Source organism: Necator americanus, chromosome X (genome assembly GCF_031761385.1).
Source record: "Necator americanus strain Aroian chromosome X, whole genome shotgun sequence".
Lineage (NCBI taxonomy): Eukaryota > Metazoa > Nematoda > Chromadorea > Rhabditida > Ancylostomatidae > Necator > Necator americanus.
The window spans coordinates 13,421,075-13,445,554 of record NC_087376.1 but is presented as its reverse complement, the minus strand read 5'-3'; the positions used below and the strand labels follow the sequence as shown (position 1 = coordinate 13,445,554).

The following is a 24,480-nucleotide window of genomic DNA, read 5'->3' as shown; positions in this document are numbered from 1 at the left end:
AGGCCATATCACAAATATCTTCTAAAGTGCCATTCAAAATTAGCGCTTTCAGTGCGAACATACACATCCGTTGTTGCATTCTTCTCTATGCTCTCAATGAAATCAAACTAAGGTGACTAGTCGAGTAAACGTTCTCTTACATTATGAGGCAACTTACGCGAAATTGTGATGTGGTCATGATATAAGCGACGAACTAGGCACAGCGCTTTCAGTGCGAACATACACGTTCGTTGTTTCATTCTTCTCTATGCTTCAACGAAGTATCGTTTATCCCACATCTTCACACTACACTTTTTTTAGAAAGGAAAAGAAGAAAGATGATTTAAAAAATGAGAGATCGAGTAATTGATTATTTATCGTAGACTAAGGGTGAGAAATGAATATTAACAGCGCTATTTGTTGTAAACCACCAGAAATAACTTTCTGAGGCCACCACTATGTGGTCATTCTGCACTATTTAGACATGGTAAATGGCGAAAATGTTTCTGTTTTCTTGTTACGCCAACGAGGTTTAGGTGAAACATTTTTTATTGGTCTGACGTTTCGACAAACTCGTCTTCATCAAAGACCTGAAAATGGTTCGAGGTCTTTGATGCCATGCACATCCCATCAAACTCCTCTTCTCTTCTCGCCAAGCCTCGACATTGTTCTAAGTACACTTCTAAATGCCGAGGTGTCAAGAAGAGAGGACATGGAGATTATTGGCGAAAATGTGTCTGGGGTGAGGTGGAGAGGGGATGTGGGCACTCAGTGCCCTTATTTCTGGACGCTCTATCTTACTCTTTTGTCTTGATAACTTTAGCTTATATGTCATAGACCCTCTAAGACTAAACCTTAGATCTTGGACTCCCGACTGATTTAGTTACTTCCAGAAATAAGGGCTCCAATGAGTGCCCCCCAATCACATTTTTTTCCCGGTAAACGCTAATTTTTTTTTTAAAATCTTGCTAAAGACCGAGGTGAAGAGAGTGGATGAAGAATCTACACTACATATTTAAGGTGACCATTGCAGGTTTTTGAAGAAGAACGTTTGATGGAACGATTTGCAGCACCAGTTTTACGATACAATGCGAAAGGTGCAGAGAGAATCAAAAAGAAGCATAATAGTTCATTTCGTGCAAAAGAAAAAAAAGGAGAATTACGAGTACAAAATATCTCACTTGGTAACTTATGCGAAGCATCGATTCCCTGAGCTGCAACAGCAAGCGTTGGAAATTCCTTTGTTGAACTGCTCTCACCACTTATTGCGTCTGAATGGGGTTTTGCCCATGTTGGTCGTAAGTCCGGCCCACTCGATGTACATAAGGTTGATGTCCTAACAGCATCACAAAAGTCTATCGATGCGTCACCTTTGCTCCATCCAGCACCTCCTTAAAATAATCTGTTAATTTGTCGAAAAAGTCGCTACGTCTTACTAAGCAGTCTCTTCTTGTCTTCTTTCCATAACCTTAAAAATTCTTCCCTCTGCATTCACAGGCCTCATCGATCTCTAGTTTGAGACGAATAGGATTTTCCAGAATTCACCATTAAGTGATGATATTAAACTGGCTGGGTAGAGTAACGAACCGTTTGCGTTTGTTACAATATATCCAAAACCGTTACAAGTAAATGCGCTGTAACATTTAACAGCACGAGCAGAAAATTTCGGTGCTCCTACCTATTGCCCCGCCAATCTCATCGCTGCACTTCTCTTGTAGCATTACCGAAAAAGCCTAAAACTTGCAATAATAGTTAATAATGGTTACTCTTCAAACTCACAAAGACGAAGAACAGCAGCACTGGACTACGTGTACAACTAAAAGTATAGTGATATGATTGTTAAAGTTCTTTTGTTTTGAAATACTTCTTTTTTTTTGTTCGTGTCATTCTTGAATAAAAAGATAGAATGTCTTGCGTCAATCAATCCGCTTGGGATGTGCTATCGCGTTCACAAAATCAGAATCGGTTGGGGTTTTTACGAACACGTAACTATGCTGTACAATAACTTGCAGTGGCTAGCCGAATATGTAGTATTTTATCCTTCCAGGCAAGTCTGCTGCAGCCACAGCGGAACCTCTTACCGACTGCGGTACATCGCCGTTTTGTATTTTTGGTTTTTTCTTTTGAATGATCTACAGTGTGGCGCATTCGGCAAGAGGTCCCGCTGTAGCTGTAATCAGATCGGTCGGAAGTTCGATTCTGCTTTACTGAGGACAAAAACACTGATTTGGCACATCAGCTCGCAAGTCATTGTATAGGCCAGTTACATGTTTGTAAACCTCAAACGATTCTGGATTGAAGTGAGCGCGATGGCGCATCACAAGCGAATTGATTAACGCCAGGCACTTTTTAATCCTTTGTTTGTAAATACTTTCATTTACGTGTTCGACTGATATTTCTTGAGTATCTATTATACTAGTATACTCTAGTATACTACTACACTCTAGTATACTAGTACACTCTAGTATACTAGTACACTCTAGTATACTTCTTAAGCCTTGCATCAAACTTTGACACTATTTGGAGACATCAAACTCCAATGTGTGGAACCCAGGGAAGGTGAAGTTTATAGTGAAGAGAGAATACGACTTCGTAAATTCAGTAATGGTCATGGATAGTATTACACCGCTTTTCCTGATTAATTTATCAATTTTACGCCTGATTCATATTTAGTGATATGATACTCCATAGATGCGATAGGTTCGAGCTGTACCCTTCCTAGATAAAGGGGGTCCATCCCATCTTGAACAGTCCAAGTTGAAGGGAGTTTCACGTCTATGTTTTCCTCAAACCTCCACAATTTCAAACATTATTCGAAGTATGAGTCTGCTCCGTTCTCAGCTATTAGCAAGAATGGTGTGCTATCATGGAATGACGTGAATATCACTATTGTAGTGATAAGAATAACGTTCTACGTCAGATCGCGTAAACTGTTGGTTATTACGTACTGCATTTAAGCAGTCGTTTGCACGTGTGTTACCTCCTTTTGGAAAAGGATGAAAGAAGTGTTAGGGAGACATGCTGTTAAATAGGTGGAACCCGTCTCTCCCCTTCTAGCTTTCTCGCACCGGCGCACCATTTCAACCCCGTAGGACCCGCCCCACCCCATTTTACAGCTATCTGGCTCCGAGGGACGAATTCGACGTCGTAGTAAACGTCTCACTCAATTTTACCGCGTTGAGGTTCCAGCGCACCAAACCGACGCCATAGTATTTGTCTCCCTCTGAGGAATTTCTTGACTGAGACACACGCATACACATACGCACACACGTGGCAGAATAAGCTCGTTATTGTACAGCATGAAAATTTGCAATTTTGGGAGACTCAAGTATACATTCACATAAAAGTTTATTTACTCTTGCTAACATATGAGAAACAAACACACACATACACAAACGGACTAAGCGCATTATATATATATATACATACATACATATATATATATATATATATATATATATATATATATATATATATATATATATATATATAACATTCGTTCTCATACACACATAGGTTATAAATTAAACTTATGTTATGTTCCTAGTGGAGTTCCCAAAGAAGTGTTGAATGATGTGTCATCACGACTAAAAAGTGTTCTCAGCTGCAAAAAAATATATATATATATTATATATTGTTTCTATCGTCACCTTCAAAAACAAATTTCGTCTTAAATAACTCCTTAGAAAACTCAATGTAGTGAAGAGTAATAACTACCCTAACCTTCTTTACTCTAAACAGAGGATGTTTGATTGGGCTGTGAAAACTCGTCCTTGATCCACGGATCTCCCTCACTAGAGGGATCATAGTCGGTTAGTCGTGAGGCTACGTGGCGCGTACCTGGGTGGCGGACAGGGAGCTAATCGCGGACAAAAAGCGACCTTGTGCTTGGTCCATCCATGGGTAGTAGTTACTGCAATGTCCTTAGTTTCTAGATTCTAACCCTTCGAAGTATTTTAAGAAAAACTTCAGCAAAACTCAAATGTTGTAACTTGGATTCGGAGAATGATCGTCAAAATACAGTTAGCTGAGTATTTACTTCCGGATCCTTTTGAATGAAATCACGACACAACTTCTTAGTTCTCGTTTTGAGCAGCTTAAAATGCATTCAGGCAACACATGAATCAATGCTCGAATATGTCCGCGGACCTCTCTCACTAGAGAGATCCCTTTCAATCAGTCGATTTCTGGAGACGGACTCTCTGTTTCTGCTGTGCCAAGATTGACTTATAATACCCTTATGCTCTGCATATCAGTAGGGCCAAAATTCTGCAGTCAAGTGATTGGAAGCTGCAGAAGAAGCGGTTTGGAGTCACCTCCAACAGCCTTCAACAAATGAACTCCACTTGCTCCGGAAAGACGCAATGTTCTCATACAAACCCATGGGACTATAGGCCTGCAATGTGCAAATAGCTTTTGAAATTATGCGCAAGATACAGTAATAAGAAAGAGTCTCCTGACTCCGGAGTCAAAGCACGTACTCGTTTGGCTGAAGATGTGATGATGCAGGGCAAGAAAATGAAGTACGATATACGATGTCACCAGACTGACCGAGACGAGTCGACAACGTCCACTTAATGCTATACATGACACTGAAGGAGCTGTTTTTAGGAACACACAACAGTAGAGGGGTGGCATCCTCTTTAACACGAGTATACCAAAGAAACTCCACTTGCTCCGGAAAGACGCAATGTTCTCGTACAAAACCATGGGACTATAGGCCTGCAATGTGCAAATAGCTTTTGAAATTATGTGCAAGATACAGTAATAAGAAAGAGTACGTATATAAGTAGCATGTACTCTTTTGGCTGAAGATGTGATGATGCAGGGCAAGAAAATCAAGTACGATATACGATGTCACCAGACTGACCTAGACGAGTCGACAACATCCATTTAATGCTATACATGACACTGAAGGAGCTGTTTTTAGGAACACACAACAGTAAAGGGGTGGTGTCCTCTTTAACACGAATATAGCAAAAAAAAAAGCCAAAACTGGCTGCAAAAGAACGACTCCTACAGTGGAATGAACAGGGAAAGAGGCTTTTCGAGTTTATCGTGACGACTAAGACCGCCCAAGGAGACTCACAATTTCAGAAGTCCTCCTCTCTACGCTGGACGTGGGAGTCCTCGGTGGAGGGTCCCGTAATGAAATAAACCACATCATCGTCAGTAAAAGGTTCTGCCTGACGGACGTCGCTGTTGTGCCAAAGTTCAATACGAGATCAGAGGATCGCCTACTCCGAGGAAGATTTTTCTTCACAACGAAAGAAGAGAAAACCGCCATGTTCAGAGAGCGAAATCCCAGAACAATTATTAACTTGAATCTTTTCGCTATGCTAGTCGGCTCTTGGCAAGATTACACAATTCACAGCATCGACGAGGAAAGGAATAGGAAAAGGAAGGAATAGGAACTCCTTTCTACATTTACCTTTTCAAAATTTTACATAGATATAATGTTTATGTAGAGCATTTACAAATGTGATATAATGTTTATATAGAGCAAGTATTGAAATATGTCAAATATTTCAATACTTGCTTCTACGGTTTGTGCAGTTTTATATAATAAAACTTCGTATGGTTCTTCAAATTTCTTTCAAGAGCGTTTTATCGCTTCATTTCTATCTATTCTCTGCATAAAATCAATATGATAGGTTAGGTGTATTAGTGGCGATCAGAGAAAAGAAGTCCTTAGAAAGCGAAAAAAGTAAAGAAGATAGCATAACACCAATCAGAGGGACATTTTTTGAAACATCTCTTGCATTTCCAGAGATGGATGAGCGTTTCCCACCTAACAAGCCGAAACAGGATAATTTCGTTTTCACCCGCATTTCTAAATGGCATATCACTTATACAAACCTATTTCATTCTTTCTTTCTGTTATATTAAGTTACAAGCATACTTTATGTAGACCTTCAAACAACATCTAATACCATCTTTCCGTTCGACTTTAAAAGCGCATCATAAGCGCTGTGAGCGCGGCGAAAAAAATCGTCGTAAGAGCGGCAGACGCGGCGAAATGGGTGGGGAGGGTGGCGTAGGCGGAGCGTCTTGAAGACATAGCACGAGAGGAGCAATCAGGCTACTGTAGCGATTATGACGGTATCAGGAGAAGCGCGGTGCAATTAACGACGCTCATTAGCCTCCTGGATACGCGGCGATACGGGTACCTCTTAACCGTTCCCCGGCGGCGCGCGGCCGAAGCGACATGTGCCCGCGAGTTGACGTGGGGAGGTGGGCTGCGGCACGTCTCGGTCGCTTTTCTTGGATTGCGCAAACCAACTCGCGGGGCTGCTGTGTTTGAACTTTGGCATCGACCGTCTGGCTGTCGGGCGACAGCTCCTACCACATCCCATGCTTTTCAAGAGAAGTCTCCTCCGTCAAAGCGGTGGAACCAGTTGTTGACGATAGCGTGGGTAGCAATCCTCTCGCCAAACGCCTCGTTGGTGCTTACGGGCGCTTGACGTGTCGTAGGACGTTGCTTAAAATATTTGTAAAAGGCCACTCAGAGATGACGTCGATCCATTTGCAATACAACAGCGGCGTAGATACGGAATAGAGCTTTCACATACTTTTGGCAAGAAAGCTGCTAGAACCGCCAAACTTTTACCGGGACCCAGGAAAAAAGGCGCGTCTCAGCTATCAAAAGTTCACTTTTCCCAATTGTGAAGAAATAAGTCGCGCTCATGAATGTGGCAATCGTTTTGGACAGAATATCAATTTTACGCACATTGTTCCCAGGTGTAGTAAAGCCTTGAAAACAAACAAATAAATAAACATATACCATATATACAGCGGCGGGCGAAAGTGCAATTTTTTCCCATCGAGTTTTTGTACCGGTTTTTTATTTTAACTTGGTCAAATTTAGTACACGTAATGATGATGGAGGTGATGTAAGAAAAGTTTCAGTCTAGAAAAGCAGAATGAAAAACCCAAAATGAACATATGCGACTTAAGATTTATTGAGAATAAAAAGCTAAAAGTTTCTTCCGTTAATCAATCCGCTTGGGATCCCAACGCTCACTTCAATTCAGAATCGTTCGAGGTTTACGAACGTGTAATTGGCCTATACAATGACTTGCGGTGGCTAGCTGACGTGTCAAGTTAGTGTTTTTTAACCCTCTCAGACATGTCTGGTACCAATTTACCGATCCCGGAGGGATGAAAGGCTTGGTAAGCACTAGGGCGGATTTGAACCTCCGATCGATAATCTAGGAAGCGGAACCTCGACCGCTAAACTACACCTGCCCCTTATTGAGAATAACTCGGTAAAAAAAAGTTTCGCAAATTCTCAATTCTTGTATTGTTTTATTTTTGCCTTCTCCTGCTGCTGTTTCATCGTGTTCTATACTTTTTAAACAAATTTCTTCTTTCTAGACACTGGTCAAAAGCAAAGAATTTCTCTAAAAGTGTGCAGGAGCTACTAATATCAAACCCGTTATCTCGGTTGCAAAAAGGAAAATAGTTCTTATCCGCTGTGGTGTTTACCGGGGCGAGTGTAGCGCAGTGGGTAAGAGGTCCACTGTGGCCACACGGTCGATGGTTTGAAACCGCCCTAGTGCCGATCAAACCTGCCATCCTTCCGAGGTTGACAAACTGGTATCAGACTTGTCTGGGTGGATAAAAACACTGACTTGATCATCAGCTGGTCCCCGCAAGTCATTGTCTAGGCCAACACGAGTTGCAAAACCTCAACGATTACGAATCGCAGTGAAACGAGTTGGCGCATCCTGAATGAATACGCCAGAGACATTACTTTGAGGAACAGTAAGGAGGGTCCCGGCGGATTCTCCGCGATTGCCTCCGAGACATGACGTGCCCAGCAGATATGCCGGTGGATGCGCGGACATACCTCGACGAGGTCACGCTCCAGTCGTTCATGAAGACGCAGACAACCTTCTTAGATGTTCTTCTAGCCGCAGAGACGCAAAGAAATGTGTAGTTAGAAGGAAATATGCAAAGAAGAGTTGTGTGAGTTGTCGAAATAACCGAATAAGTCAAGGAATAATAGTCAGATAGAAGTACATGGGATTTTCTATTGTGTTCTAACAAAGGAAGGGAGTCAGTTTGTCTTTATATTACTCTCAGAAAGTCTAGAGATCTTATCAAATTTGAACTTTTTTCTTCCTCTAAGTTCCCGGAAGTCAGAGATACAGAAGGTGCCTCTGTCCGAAAATAAATTAGGAGTTACAGGAGAGGATAGCGATAATTCTCATTACCGTTGAAATGCTCCGTTTTAACGAAAATTTTTATGCACGTAATTTAAAGCTATTAGATACATCCTTATCTCATAGTTCACGTGAGGATTTTCCTTGCTTCTGGTACGATTATAAATTCACCTCACATCACATAATTGCAGTGGATATGCTTCTGCCAACAAACACTCTCCAAAACAATTTAGTAGACAGTGAATTATATCCTAGCCGGTGATGCAGCGTATGATTAGCGGTAGGTAAGCAGAGTCAGCTATTTAGGTGCCAACGAAAGTGAATCTGTTTAGGATACGCACCATCGCTAATTGCTCTGACGATGCATGACTGGGCATGCTCGAAATTCTGCCGCGACCTCTTTACCCGCACTCGTTTATAATGTTTACCTAAGTACTATTGTTAGAATTTGTAAACGTCCAGAGAAATGGAAAGTTATCGTGAAGGTTCCTAAAAGTTCCAGACCAAAGAAAACTACCGGAGAACTAAAAAACTAAAATAAAACCAAAACTAGATAAGATTACAAGATTATTAGAGAAGTTGGTAGCAATCCACACCCAAATAGTCGATGTTCAAAAAGATCTGACTGAGTCTTCAAAGATTTCAGCCTTCAAAGAGGTAATTCAGGACCGCCCAACGTCAATCATGTGCTGACCGACTGTTTTGTAGAAGACCCTGTACGAAACTGTTGTTTTCCATGAAGAAGTTTACGAGCAGATTAACATCTACAAAAGAATGGAGCGGGATTAGGCAAATATACTATACACTAATTACTTGTAGTTTAAGTCGTTAGAACTGTTGGAGAGACTTGTACTCGATGCCAACAAACACTAGATTCAATCACTAAAATCGAATTCCTGCAGTGAGTAAATTTTGTTGCGTTTAACGCAACAGCGGATGTATTCAACGGTGAACCCCGTCATCTCACGAGTCCCAGATGGAAGACAAGATGTCGGCATTTCAGTTCCATCTTCATCAGAATTATCAATTCATCCTTTCGATGCAGACCAGAACATCTGACGGTGACTCCTCGCTAACCGCATACAGTGAGCTATGAATGCGCTCGTGGTCAGTAGCTGATTGCGCTTGCCGGTCAAAGTGTTGAAATGATCTCCAACTGGTGTCCAAACTGGTAAGGTTGCTTCACTGGCAATGTTGAGGGATTGGAGAAGACCTTTTCATTTTGCCGCTATACTGTTTTAGTGAAGCTTAAGTTCTCCGTGAGTTCTTGTCTTTTCATGCTCTTTTAAACTTCTCAAATATTTTAAACGCATCACCCCACGAATCTGAGGTGGTGCAGATTTCAGGTGGAGTATTCGTATACGGGATAGTAGATTATGGAGAAGAGGGTGATTCCGTCCATTTCTTCCTAATTGCCGTAAAAACCGCCTGGAAGATGCGGCGCGACTCAAGGCTGGCGCGCTCCAGTCGAACCCCTTGTAGAAAATAGTGCGCCAGAACGCCTGAAGCCGTATGTTCCGGGCCATTTTTTACGGCAATTAGGAACAAATGGACGGAATCACCCCCTCTACATAATCTACTATCCCGCATACGAATTCTCCGCCTGTAATCCGACCACCTCAGATTTATAAGTTTTTTGCTTCGTTTTCTACCTACTCGAAACGAACAGGTAAGTATTGTATACCAAACGAATCCGCATTTCACGCTCTATCTGAAAATATATAACATGTTAAGGAAAGCTTTTGTCTCGATCAAACGGAGGGGGAAGGAGCACGCGCAGTTGTAGATTTTCCGGTACAACAGTCCGAGCCAAATGCTTAAGCATAGGAGGGGGGAGCACGCCAACGATAGCGTGCTCCCCCCCCCCCCCCCCCACCCTCTCTTTGAAAAAACTACGCAATTCTGCAGGTCAACCGAGTTACCTTTGTATAGATTGAGAAATTCAAGAGCAAATATGTACCCTTCACTCTATTGATAGGTTTCGAAATAAACAAGTTATTTAGAAATAACCTGTTTTTCCGGCTGCAAAAAAGCAGCGATTTTTTTGAGCTTGGGACGCATTTTCTCAACCCAGTCAAGCATGCTCTGTATAGACCAGAAGTTAGGTGAGTTATGTACCCTTCACCCTACTGTTAGCTTTTCAAAGAACTGAGTTATTTAAGAAGATAACTGCTTTCGAAGATGGTGATAGATACAGTGGATTTCTGCAACTTTTTTAGCCCGGTATTTTGGCAAATACTTGTAGCGAATTCCATCCTCTTTTACATTATATTGTAATTAATCCACGCAGTTTGGTCTGGACTTTGTAATATCTGAAATAGTAATGTATGTGCAAGAGCTGCTCGTGATGACTCATCACGCCGCACTTCTTTGGGAGCTCCGCTAGGAACTACATATAATATAATATGTAACATATATGACGTATGTGAGTGCTCTTTTTCTTTCTAGTTCGTAATTAAAGTTGCTCATTCGTCCTCGTAGCTGCTCCATCGTACCTATGTTGTTTATTCACATTCATACTTTCTCGTTAAATACGATTCAGCAGAAAATGCGTATTATGCTGTTACTGTTGTTACTCTTCATCGAATAAGTAGTTTCTCCGCTGCCAAAAGTGAATTTTTTGTTCTGGTAACTCTTTTATTTATTAAGACTTTTATTAAGATTAATAAGACTAGTCTCCCTTTAATGCTATCTGCTGGCTTATGACTCTTTCTCTTCTCTACAATGTTTAGGACAACTATTCAGCTAATTAAATTAGTTAAATGGTTTTTAGGTATTCTTTTGTTGATGAGTACTATGAAACAACCTTTCTGAGTTGTCCACCTTTATTTGTACAGACTTTCTTTTTCTTCGAGAGACATCGACATAGAAATGTGACATAGCGTGCTCCTCCCCTCTCTTTGAAAAAACTACGCATTTCTGTAGGTCATCCGAGTTACCTTTGTATAGACTGAGAAATTCTAGAGCAAATATGCACCCTTCACTCTACTAGTAGGTTTCCAACTAAGCGAGTTATTTAGAAAAAACCTGTTTTTTCAGCTGCAAAATAACAGCGACTTTTTTGAGCTCGGGGCACATTTTCTCAATCCGATCAGATAATTTCTGTATAGAACAATGGAAGTTAGGGCAGTTACGTACCCTTCACTCTATTTCTAAGTTTTCAAATAACTAAGTTATTAAGGGCGAAATTTGCTCGTTGAGGTGACAATGCAACTAGTTGTTTTGCGTTGCTTGAGGCTCGTTTCTGACTTCTTTCCTTGCAACTTCCTTGTAGGAATTTCCTTCTTCTTTCGCTGTGTGTAGCGTTAGGAACATGTGTTTTGTAATATTTTCTATTATATCTAGAATAGTAAAGTGTGTGCATTCGAGAAGAAGCAGCTTCAACGCTACCTTTAGTCCCTAGAGGAGAAATGCCACCGCCTGCGAATGTTCTGCTTCACTGGTTTTGGACAACTCTACTTCTACTCATCCACATAGTCAGTTTTTTGAAATCGTTTCCTGCTCTTATTTGCTCTTATTTACTTTATTCAGATGCGCTTCCCCGTCCAATTGTGGAGAAGATTCAGAGGGGCCCAGTAAGCAGATGTATGAATATATACATATGTATATTTGAATATATACATATGTATATTTAAATATGTGTTAATAAATGATGCTTTTTTCCTACGGAATCATGGAAAATAGGAAAAAATTAAAATAAGAAAAACTTATTTTTGCCGTCGCTACCTCCCCTCCTCCTCCCCCTCCCCGGTTGACGATGACGATTTCTTTAAAGTTCACTAAATATATGTCTCATTGACCCCCCCTTCACTTTCGGCTGCCCAATGTGGGCAAGACCCCCTTCACCTGGGAGGGGGCCGGCTCCTCCTTATCGCACCTATGCACAAGATCCTGTCTCCCTCTTGCCCTCGAACAACGGATGTTCGCATAGATGTTGATTCTAGAGCAAGGATTCGCACTTATAAAGGGAGCAGTGAGAAGTGTTTAAAGTGATTTGATGCACCAGATTGTAATATAGGAATACGGCAAATTGACCACATTGATATTACCGGAAAATAAGAAGAATTAGATCCTTCTATCCAGTTGAAACATAAATCATCAAATGAGTATCAAAAAGTGTTATGATGTTAACATGATCGTGTTTAAAGGCATCACTCCACGAATCTGCGGTGGTACGGATTTCCAGTGGATTATTCGTATACGGGATCGTAGATTATTGAGAGGAAGGTGATTCCGTTCATTTCTTCCTAATTGCCGTAAAAAACGGCCCGGAAGACACGGCTTCGAGCGTTCCGGCGCACTATTTTCTACAACGAGTTCGATTGGAGCGCCAGCCTTGTGCGCGCACTGCATCTTCCGGGCCGTTTTTTTACGGGAATTAAGAAGAAGTGGACGGAATCACACCCCTCTCCATAATCCACGATCCCGTATACGAATACTCCACCTGAAATACGTACCACCTCAGATTCGTGGGGTGATGCCTTTAAATATTATAAAAAAAACATACTGCAGGGAAAACACTTTATCCAGCGTAACTTTATATAATTCTTCAAATTCTCTACATTCTAGGACGTTTTATCGCTTCATTTCAATTTACTTTTCTTTCTAAAATCAATATAGCCGGTTAAGTGTATGAGTGGCAAACGATTACATTTTAAAAAGGAACTCAATCATGTAAATGAGCGACGTGAGTAGTTTCATCTGCAACTTGAACTGGGGATTTGTAATCGCAATAAAACAGTAATCGAAATTAATAGCTATTGTAGAGGCGTAGGATTTAAATGAAAAACAATAGTTCGTATTGTACTACAGCATCAGGTTCATACCTTGAGGTACTACCGCAGTGTTGGGATCCTGTCCATTATTCTCTGCCTTTAACGAAGGAAGTGTTGCCGGTGGTGGCATGCGTCGCACAACACCAACACTTTTCCCAACTGAAGTGAGACCATGTTTGCCTGAAACTACAGTGGAATGTTCGTTAAGGTGGACAAAACGCCATCATAACAGAAATCTGTAAGATGCAAGTCTCTCTTGCAGTACATATGCGTAACATACTTCAAAACGAAAAGATTTTCGATCTTCAAAATGGAACATATCTTATTGTACAAAGTAGTAATTTCTCGTTTATTCGCCTGAATACCAAACTTGAGTGATCAAATCATAGCGTTCGATAACAGGAACCTAGTTTGGTATATCGAGATAGGGAAGCGGAAACAAACAAAAGAGTTGTAAGAAACAACAAGTGAATGACCTGCAGTTAGGCTGTCCGCAGAGTTCACAGCAGCGCGGACGGCGCCGCTCACGCTGTCACTGCATTATGTAGCTCGGAAATCAATGTTCACGAACTAAACGTAGCATTCAAGAGAGTTAAGGCTAGTGCCCATGCAACTTTCGTGCACACCCGCAAAAGAAAGGGCCTCTCCCTCCCTGTCCGCCGTTCTCGACTTCTTTGCCAAGCACCGGTCATTATCCCTTCCATTCTACCTTTAAAGGCAGCGTACCACGAATCTGAGGTGGTAAGGATTTCATGTGGAGTCGCAGATTATGGAGACTGGGGTGGTTATGCTCATCTCTCCCTGAATCACTGCAAGCAGCCGGCCCCTGAATGCTGTTTTGTACGATACCTTCTATTGCAGCGCGCCACCCTTGCACGCGTAGCGTCCCTTACTGCCTATTCGGCCAGTCCGAATTGATTTTCAACGAATGGCAGGGCGGAGGCGGCGCAAGGGGTGGAGCGTTGCAATAGATGGCGTCGTACAAAACAGCATTCTGAAGGCGGCTGTTTGCAATGATGCAGGGAGAGATGAGCGGAACTACCCCGTCTCCATAATCTCCAACCCCATATACGGATACTTCACTTGAAATCCACACCACCTCAGGTTCGTGGTATGCTGCCTTTAATCAACTATCTTAGAATGAAACCTCTGCGGGCACTCATGATCGTAATTAAGTTTCAGCAAATAATCTCAGCCATAAATTCGGTCCAAAAGGTTCTTTAGCGTCAATTCGTGTGGCACCCATACATCGAGCTTCTTGAAACCTAGCTTGCACCTTATGCAAATGGTTCCAAACGGTGTTCTGGCTAAAGTTCTCTGAGCAATACAATACGTTCTCACATAGCGGTTCGAAATAATAATAAATAATAAATAATAATACAATGCTGAAATCTCTTCCTCTTGGGAATCGTGAGATGACGAAGACCATCCGTTCAATATGGATTATCGAAATGATAACTGACTCGTGGAGACACGCTAATGTAATTCCTCTCCACAAGAAGCTATCCGTCACGGAACCCAGGAATTGCCGAGGAATATCGAAACTTCGAAGCCGCTTCCGACTTTCCTCACCGAGGCGGTCTTTTCAAAGCGCTTCGCACCGATGGAATTCCAGGAAGATTCGTAGGCGTAATAAACAACATGAATAGAAGAACAACTGCTGCAGTTCAAACACCAGCTGGATTTATTACACCGTTCGAAGTGGAAACTGGAATGAGAAAAGGGAACCTGGCGCAACCTTTCCTGTTCAGTGATCACGAAGATCATCTGAAGACCAGACATTTTATCCTTTTATTATAGGATAATAAAGGAATGAAACAGATTCGTCTATCCACTTCGCCAATATGTCGCCATAGACATATCAAAGGGTTCCAGTGCCGCGCGCCTCCGCATAATCACGCTGGTCGCTCCACCAGTTAGGGACTCTCCACCACTTCTAGGGACCACATAAACCTCAATCTCTCTTGCCCACAACGCTCCCGAGTGATGGAAACTCGAATTTGAAAGAGAACAAGAGGAGATGAGTGAAAAGCGGGCTGACACAACAGGTTGTGATATGCGAATATAATTATATAACAAACTTGACACAAATTATTGGTTAACGGAGATCAAAGAGAAGAAATAGATCTCTCTACCCAACTCAAAGATATGTCATCATACCCACATTAAACTGAAATGTGCTGTTATTATAACTGCACATACCTTTTCTTGAAGAACTTCACATCTTTCGCTAGGTGTTCAGATTCTCTAGAATGGCATGAATTTCAGTTAGCTACATATGGACGTTAATGATAAATGATTTTGAAGCCGGATTTCCGCTTACATAACTGAGAAGGAAAGAAACTAATTAGACCAGTGTTTTGTCAAAATCCCGACTTTTGACGTCGCAAACATCGGAATCTTGCCCAACCTTCTGAAACAGTCGCAGAAAACCGTCTCCGCTTCTTTGGCCACATCATAAGGAAACCGTCTTACTGTCTTGTCCAGGTTGCCCAGAAGATGCCCCCAGATTCGAACTCGAAAAGCCCATCCAGATATAAAGTATAGTTCTGGACAGAAATGGTGAAGGAAGATTTGAACAAACTAGGCCTCGACAGGCAGTTCAGCAATATCCCGGGCCTCGACACGCAGTTCAGCAATATCCCACCGATGTCGGTCTAACACCATCTGTACGTCCCTTGGTCGATCTCGAGCACGCCGACGCCGAGTTTCAAGCAGCGCGATGTTCCAACATGTGGTTGACCTTGAATCATAATTAGCTGCAGCCTACGGTTTATGACTCCGCCCTGATAAATGTGAGCAGATGTGGGTCTCAGCGAGACGCTCAGCAGGAAGCAGGGTGAACGGACAACCAATTTAACTTGTACACGAGTTGTGTCATTTGGGTAGCATGCTGAAAAAAGACGGCAGCTAGGAGAGATATTCAGTAAAGATGCGCTGAGGGCACTTCTGCATTCAACTCCTTAACGAAGCGCCTGTGGTAAAACTCCTTTGCGAACGAAGTCGAGCTGTCTACCTTTCTGCAATTCGCCCTATCATGATTTACGGACCGGCGACTTAGGCAGCGCTGTCAATGGTGATGGAAAAGCTCGGCTGCATGGAGAAAAAGCTGTTTAGACGACTGCTAGGCCACTTTTGCCCGATGGTGTGCCATAACGAAAAACTTTACTCGGAAAAGGACATGGTGTAGCGGAGAATGACACGTGGAAAACATTAACATCTTGCCCGGCCCTCTGAAGTAGTCATAGCTTCTTCGCTTCTTCGGTCACGTTATGAAGAGAACGTCTGATCGTTTTGTTCAAGTGCTGAGCATGCTCCAGATCCTAATCGGAAAAGGTCGTAAAAGAAAGTTCTGGGCGGAATTGGTGAAGGAACCCCTTAAGAAACTTGGCATCGACAGGCAGTTCAGGCGAAGCGTAAAGTTTCGCAGAATATGAAACGACGGATGGATAGATTCTGTGCGGGCTCTGGTGGAAGATCGAACAGGAGGGGCTCAAATGTGATCAAGGACAATTCACCTCGGTAAAATGCGGATAAGCCGCGTTAGGCCATAACATGCGCCCTGCCGTTCAAGTCAAGTAATTCATACAGACCGCATGTTAAATATTTCAACAGCTGCTCGAACTTGTCTTTCAACTGAAACTTACACAATTCTATAAGCGCAATTGTACATTCTGCAGCGTTCACTTCTATCTATTTTATGCATACAATCAACGCGATTGGTTAGGTGTACGAGTGGCGAACAGACATCTCTGTACACTTTCGTTAAGACAGAAGATCATCTCAGAAAGGCAAGCCATCCACTTCCTCCGCCGATGTTTACGATGTCACGTGATACCTAACTTCACCACAAAGAAACGCCTACACGAAACATGCGGACTCAGAAAAGAAAACCGGCAACTGCAAGAGATCGAAACCCGCATCTTGAGAGCGGCATTGAAGACCAAACAAGACCATATGTTTTCTATGCTGATCAAATGTTGACAACACTGTTCAAAGAACAGTGTTTTCAACGCTTGATGCCGGACGTTCTTTGGAGGAGAATCGTGGGTGAGTCAAAGAACATATGATGTGATTCTATTCGCTCTAAGGCCAAGTCAAGGCTGTAGGAGAAATTTGGCAGACTGCTAGATCGTAGGCAAGGTCAGATACCGCATTTACCAGTTAACACTAACCCTTCGAAACAAAACCACCAAAACTCGAACACCGCGCCAGAAAATGTACCCTTTCAACCTCATGTGTCAATTATAGGTGATGTATTTCTTCCTAAGAATGCGCTCTCAGTTTTGGACTTAGGTCCAGTTTCGCTCAATTTTCAATCAATACGTCCCGTGCTATCGCGCAAGATAGTGGGCAGTCTACAATTGGTTCATGAACGTCTGCGATTGAGAGCTAAAGAGGAAGAGCAAGACAGAGGGCAAAAAACCTCTGGGGTTCTAGTTTTTCCTCCTATTCCTTTCCCTGCGTTACTATACAAGCCGCAGGAGGCAAATTCGGTGGTAGACACTAAGTTTCGCTTATTTGCTACGTCTGTTTTCTCAATTCTCTCCCGGTACTCACCCAAACGCGCTTTTGAAAACCTAACACCCACTCAACGCAAAGGTTTGTGCGAACTACGTGACATCTGCTCTCAGGGAAAGATCAAAATCTCTGTCAGTGATAAAGGAGAGTTTGTAGTGATTTCAAGTAAACTGGACAGGGCTATAACGAAACTTCACCTTACGGACGATAGTCTATGCCACCCTTCATCGGCACAGGAATTTGGCAGACAATGTCGCCGCCTGAATAGGATATGGATGGAGACCGCGAAATCAGTAGGTTTGCCAAAAACAACTATCACGCGTCTAAAATGTGATCTAAATGTCTAAAATGGCCCACCTGCCCGGTCCTTTACGTCCTTATCAAGACCCACAATCTCTCCGTTGCCGAATTTAGTTCAAACAACCTAGGGGATTTCAAGATTAGGCCTATCATTAGCAATATTGGAGGTCCCACTGACAGAATATCCTGGTTCCTTAACACCATTCTCAGCCAGCTACTCAAATACGTTTCAGCTCATCTCTCAAATACAAAATCCGTAAAGCGCGCCTTGATGGAGATTGTGTCATCGAATAATTCGATGTCATTTCGCTCTACACCAACGTCTCTACCGATGCTGCACTGCAAGTAACATCAGAGCTGCTTCTCGAACACTAGGGGACTCTTAACATGTATGGTTTGCGATACAGCAAATAATGATGCTGCTAAGCGAATGTCTGAGATGTTCCGTATTTCGCTGGTCTGGGCAATACTATAGGCAGATTAGAGGCTTGGCCATGGGACAAAGACCTACTCCTACATTAGCCGTTGCTTTCATGTCTAAAGTGGAAAAACCCCTACTGGAACACAAACCTCTATTGTACTGCCGATACATAGATGACTGTTGCATTGTATGTCCAACACAAGCTGAAATGGACACTTGCTTCGATCTCTTAAGTAACAATCCCAGTACATAAAGTTCACGAGGGAAAAACCTAAAGACAATTGGCTGCCGTTCCTCAATGTCCAGGTCCATTTATGTAGGGGATATTGGAAAACAAAATGGTATCGAAAACCAACTTATAGAAACATTCTGACTCACTACAACCCCTGGAGAACCAAAAGTCAGTCATTGAAAATATGTTTAAGAGAGCGGCAACGGTTTCATCTGAGGCTCAAGGGCGCATTGCCTCCATAAACATGACTAACCACATTACTCACTCCAATGGGTACCCTGCAAAGGTTTCTCATTCAAATCGGAGCCATGCAACTGAGCCGCGGTGCCACCGGGTAGAACAAACAACAGAGATCCTTTTCTGCCTTTCTTTTATTTCGGATGACATGAACAATGCAGTGCGAGCAAGTTTACGACAGGCGGGTCTGCAAGGCTCAGTCAGAGTAGTAGACATACCACCTGCGAACCTGAAGCAACAGCTAGTCCGCAATCGCGCCTATGACAGACTTTGTGAGACACCTAATTGCATCGTTTGTCTGAACGAGAGGCAGGGTGACTGCGTGGTATCGGGAGATATCTATCTAATCACCTGTCAGTTATGTGGGGCTGAGTACATTAACAGGAAGAAACAGGAAGATCACTATGTGCCCGCGTCAAGGAGCACCTAGACGGACTCGTAAAATCAAAAACATCATCCCCTTTAGGTGCTCATCGCAGACAGTATCATGACAACACCCCTTTCAAGATAGCTGTGACTATCTTAACACGCGAATCAGACGTTCTGGCGCGTAAAACATGGGAAGCGTTTTATATCACGACCAAAAGTCCAATCAGCTGGCGCCATATCAAGACCTTTGCGAGTTTTGACCTACGGGGTCAGAGGCGGGGGCATTCTTACTAGTTACTACTAGCGGCGCAACTCTAACAGATGGTGGTCCGCTAACATCACGATTTTGTGGCTATCAAGGTGAACGCTATGGTGGTCTGCTTTTCTGACGTTACCTTTGAATAATCTGTTTGCTAAGTCATATCCTGCGGGATGACGAGGCGTTTGAGGGAGTAGATTACACGAGTCTTTGATTTTTCCAAGCTCTGAAGAAGGCGACGACACCGAAAAGTTAGCCAGAATAAAGATCAATAACAATCTTGGTTCTGCTTAAAAAGTAGTACACCATCAAACTTTACGATGCCAAGATTCAAAGAAGGTCGAACTTGGAAAATCTCTGTACCTTTGAGGTACGCCTTTAAGTACAATGCATTCCGGCAAGGCATTCTTCGCTTCAAGCTTTGGGTGCCAACTTCATCTGGCTAGTTGTGCAAAAGGAAATAATTAGAAAGCCAAAAAAGTGTTTCTGTTTGAAGTTCGGCTAGATCCCCTGAACTACAGTCACACTAAAACAATTTTTGTCGCAATACCTACTTAATGTCAGGCGAATATCCTAATAATATTACTTATTATTTTCCATTGAGAAAGTAATCACATGAGAAAAGGTTTGCCGAACGTGCGGACCTAGGGATTTCCAAAATGGTCCGGAAGGATCTGGACAACTCATTCACCGCTGCTGTTGAAGTCTGGGCAGACAGCAAAAGTCAAAAGCAAATATGACGTATGGAAACATGACGTTTCCGTAGCCTGGGTTGCAATACCGGAACAGAATCACATTTTTGAAGAATGCTTCGCAGCAAACACACTGGTAGTTAATTTATCTCCGATATATGGTCCCACTCGAATAAGAAGCTGTTAGAAACTACAGAGATCATCCAACTTATCTAGGTCACGCTACCCTTTCACAACATCTTTTTAAGCCACCAGTATTATTCAGGCTTACCTTAAACGAAGAGATTCGGCCAAAATTACTTATTGAACTTACCAAACAATGTCAGGAAGACGTAAATTTTAATAGAGGGCCTTGGCAAGACGTGAAATACGCATTCAGCCGGCACGAAAACCTCTATACGCAGGGTTTCAGTCCCTTTTCCATGCACCCAAATAGAAACAACGCTTGCTGTAGGAGACTCCAAACTAAGTGTATTATCGATAATCAGTCCGTGCGAGATACTTCGCTCCGTAATATGCATCTTCTGTGACAGAGGCGAGAACACAAACGGTTGGTTAGGTCGATGTTCGCTGCAGGAGCTATCTTCCGTAGAGCTTCACGTCGCATGCGTCGTTCGCTGCACAGTAGGGGCCTTTCCTTCGCGAAAACTGCTACCTTCTACACTGCAATGTACGGTACGCAAATGGCCAGCATCCTCTGTGTTTGACACAATTCTATAGTAAAGCAGGATGTTTATCTTTATCAAACCTATACAGAGAAATTGTAGTTCCATCCAGGTGAGGTTCAATCATGAAACAAGAGAGAGGTTCATGGTGGTTTTTCTTTCCATTCACCGGCGTTTGTCGAAGTTGAATTTTTGACTCTTAACAAGCGTTTTTGTTGAGGGATTTCTGGCTCTATACAGCTTAGTGTCAACTGGGTAAATAACACGATTATCTGGTGACATTCTATACTACTCAACGATATTCAGCAACAACAGCCTGCATCTTTGCTCAACGTCGTGCCTCTGACTTCCTCGAAAAACGATGAAGAGCCTCCAAATTGGGCATATCGTTATACATCCCCGTCACAACCATTCGGAAACTCGGTTCCCATTAGAATATTGTTAATGCTTTTCAGCATAACAGGCAGTCAGAGATTTTTTCCTGCTCGACAACAACTAAATAACGAAGGATAACTCGACAAGAAGCTGCAGACACTTAAAAAAAGGTAGGTGACTATTGAAAGTGGAAAAAGTTTTGAAAGAATAAAATTAACCAACTAAGACCAAATGCTTCAAAAATACTGAAGATAACGGAAATAAAAGTAGAGCAAATACAAAATTCTAAGCAGCTTATAAAAAAAAACCATTCGTCACATTCTGTAGATTAATGTTTCTTCTCTTGTGAAATGTATGCTAAAATTGACCACAAAAACGTTCTTTTTTTCCTCATCACTAAAATCCTCATCAACGCTTTGAAAGAGTGGAAGCAGTTCGTTCGTCAACTCGTCACAAGTAACAGTATTAATAACAGTATTAATAGTAACACTGAACTGCACAGTACTTAAAGGCAGGGTTCGCGGGAAGTTTTAGTGTCGTGTTCTTTTCATTGGTAAATAAGGGTTGGGGGTTTGGAACAAAGTCTGCATCGCAGCGGAAATGTGAAAACTCCTAACAGATCTAAAAAGCTGATGGACTAAGAACACCATAGTGATCAGTATTCCTCACCGAGCAACTCTTTACAGTAAGTAGTGGGATAAGAGCGAATAATGCTGATTTCGTCACTCAACAACAAGAAGCGAAACTATAAGCAATTTTTCAGCTTTTTTGTGCAAAGATTTTTCCTGGATGAGAATTCCAAAGAAGTAAAGATATTTTCATCCACGCGATAGAGATTCTAGCTTCTTTGTCGCTTGTTCTGCATGTCAACTGTTATTTCGCAGTGTTTGGTGTCATTTCATCTCGTTTTAAAGGCATCACCCCACCAATCTGGGGTTGTGTGGATTTCCGATGGCTAATGACTACAGGGGTTCGTAGATTGCACAAACAGGTGGGATAACTTTCATTATTTACTAAGTGCCGTAAAAAAAACGGCCCAGAAGATGCGGCGCATGCACATAGGGTAGCGCGCTCCAATAGAACTCATCGTAGAAAACAGCGTCCCGGAACGCTCAAAAATTCTATTGGAGCGTGCCACCTTTGTACACACGTCTCATCTTCCGGACCGTTTTTTTACGGCAATTAAGAACTGATGAGCGTTATCCCAGCTGCTGCTGCAATTTACGACCCCCGTATAGTCAACAGCCACCAGAAATCCATACCACCCCAGGATTCGTTGAGTGATGCCTTCAACCAACAAATGACGTAGTCGTCAGCACTGAAATTAGAGTCAACCTCGAATGTATAACAAAAGACAGAGTGTATAAAATGGTGGATAGACCCCTCTTAGTTGTCAACACTCCAACGAGCTATGGTTTCTTTTCTCCCCGAGTTGTTTTTATCGTTTCTCAACGTGTCGAAAAGTGGAAAGCTTTCAAGTTTTCTTACCGAGCGACTTGGTTCCAGCTGCGAGATTTCGACCAGAGTACAAGTTATTTACGTTCACCGGTTTCGACTTACTGGTTCCAGTAGCGCCTCTTGACAATGAAGACATGAAACCTAAACAGATAAGGCAATTATCCAAGCAAGGAAAATGACATGCAAAAGGACTTCAAAAGGAAACAGAAAATATCCCTCAAGCATTGAATCAGATTTCCTTTACTCAGAGATCATTAGGTTATTACTATTATTTTCAACATCTTGCTGAACCGAGAAGCGCCATCAGCCCCTGAACGAGAGCATGTTAAACGAACAACGTACACCACGGTCAGCGGGGAACTACCGGCCGAGTCGGAGGTTCTGGTCTGTGTCCAAAAAAAATGAAGAAAGAAAAATCTGGCGGAGACGATGGAGTTATCGCAGAAATTCTGAGGTCTCCCCTTCTGGGATTCGTGAGATGACAAAGATCATCCGTTCAATATGGATTGACGAGGTTCTTTACTCGTAGACACACGTTATTATAATTCCTCTCCACAAAAAGCTATCCGTTACAGAACCCAGCAATTACCGAGGAATATCATTGCTGCGTGTAATGTACAAGGTTTGGAGCGGATCATCCTGGATCGACTAACCCAACATCGCGAAGAAAGCACCCGTGATGAACAAGCCTGCTTTCGTCATGGTCGATCTACGATTAGCCAAGTGATCAATGTTAGGAGAGTGATTGAAAAGTGGAAGCGGCACTCGAAGCCTATACAGTTGGCCTTCATAGACTTCGAAGCAGCCTTCGACTCTCCACACGTCGTTTGAGGTGGTAACTGCAGTAAGACAAGGGGCAGTGGCAGGACTCTTCTTGTTCAATTTCGCCATCGACGACATTTTGCGAAGAACAATAGATCAGTGTCCTGCCGATATCATTCTAGCTCCATCAGCATCCCCTCGACCGATCTCGAGTACGTTGACGATGTTGTTATATTCGCGGAAAGCAGTACAAAACTTCAACATGTTGCCAACCGTGTATCAAAACTGGCGGCAGCTTATGAACTACGTCTACGCCTTGATAAATGCAAGCAGATGTGGATCTCTTCGAGACCTCGAACGGGAATCACGGTGGACGAACAACCAATTGAACTTGCAAACGAGTTGTGTCGTTTGGGTGCTGAATGCTGAAAAATGACGGCAGCTAGGAGAGATATTCACCAAGTTACGCTGAGGCCACTTCTGCATTCAACTCCTTAACGAAGTGCCTGTGGTCAAATTCCATGGCCAACAAAGTCAAGCTGTCTACCTATCTGGAATTCGCCCTATCATGATTTACGAATCGGAGACTTGGACACCGCCGTCAACGGTGATGGAAAAGCTCGACTGCGGGAAGAGGAAGCTGTTTAGACGACTGTTAGGGTACTTTTGGCCAATACTGTACCATAACGAAGAACTTACTCAGAATTGGATATAGTGTACCTGCGGATGACGCGAGGAAAACATCAGCATCTTGCCCATCAGCATCTCGTAGTCGCAGAGAACAGTCTTCACCTTCTTGGCCACATTATAAGGAGATCATCGAAATGTTTTGTTTTTAGTTGCCTCGAGGATGCTCCCAGAATCAAACTGAAGGAGGCTAGCCGGACGTGAAAGAAAGTTGTGGACGGAAGTGGTGAAGGAACACATTAAGAAACTTGGCATCGACAGGCAGTTCAGGAGAGACGTAAAGTTTCGCAGAATATGAAACAGCGACGGATGGATAGATTCCGTGCGAGCTCTAGCGGAAGATCGAACAGGTTGGGCTCAAATATGTTCAAGGACGACTCGCCTCGGCGAAATGCGGATAGGCCGCGTTAGGCCATAATATCCGCCCGCCGTTCAAGTCAAGTCGTTACTGTCATTACTGTTATTACTATTGGCACTACCAAAGGTCATAAAAAACGATAAAGCCACTGGCGTCCCTATTCACATGAGATGCGTCAACACGTTAAACTGGAATTCGTAATTGATGAGGTTTTTGAACGCG

At 42.7% G+C, this 24,480-nt stretch overlaps 1 protein-coding gene across 3 annotated transcripts; it reads right to left on the bottom strand.

Moving 5' to 3' along the window:
* Positions 1–527: 527 nt before the first annotated feature.
* On the bottom strand, positions 528–23,351 carry RB195_022884 (uncharacterized protein; the record flags this gene model as incomplete). Of its 3 annotated transcripts, none has more annotated exons than XM_064210125.1 (6): positions 528–661; positions 1,161–1,193; positions 1,239–1,370; positions 12,974–13,108; positions 22,482–22,592; positions 23,105–23,351. In XM_064210125.1, 6 exons carry the CDS (start codon positions 23,349–23,351, stop codon positions 528–530), a joined length of 792 nt encoding a protein of 263 aa, XP_064066005.1. The 3 variants fall into 3 exon arrangements, with proteins under 3 accessions (XP_064066005.1, XP_064066006.1, XP_064066007.1); XM_064210126.1 differs by having other exon boundaries at positions 12,974–13,102; XM_064210124.1 differs by having other exon boundaries at positions 1,161–1,370; positions 23,105–23,342.
* Between the last annotated feature and the right edge of the window lie 1,129 nt (positions 23,352–24,480).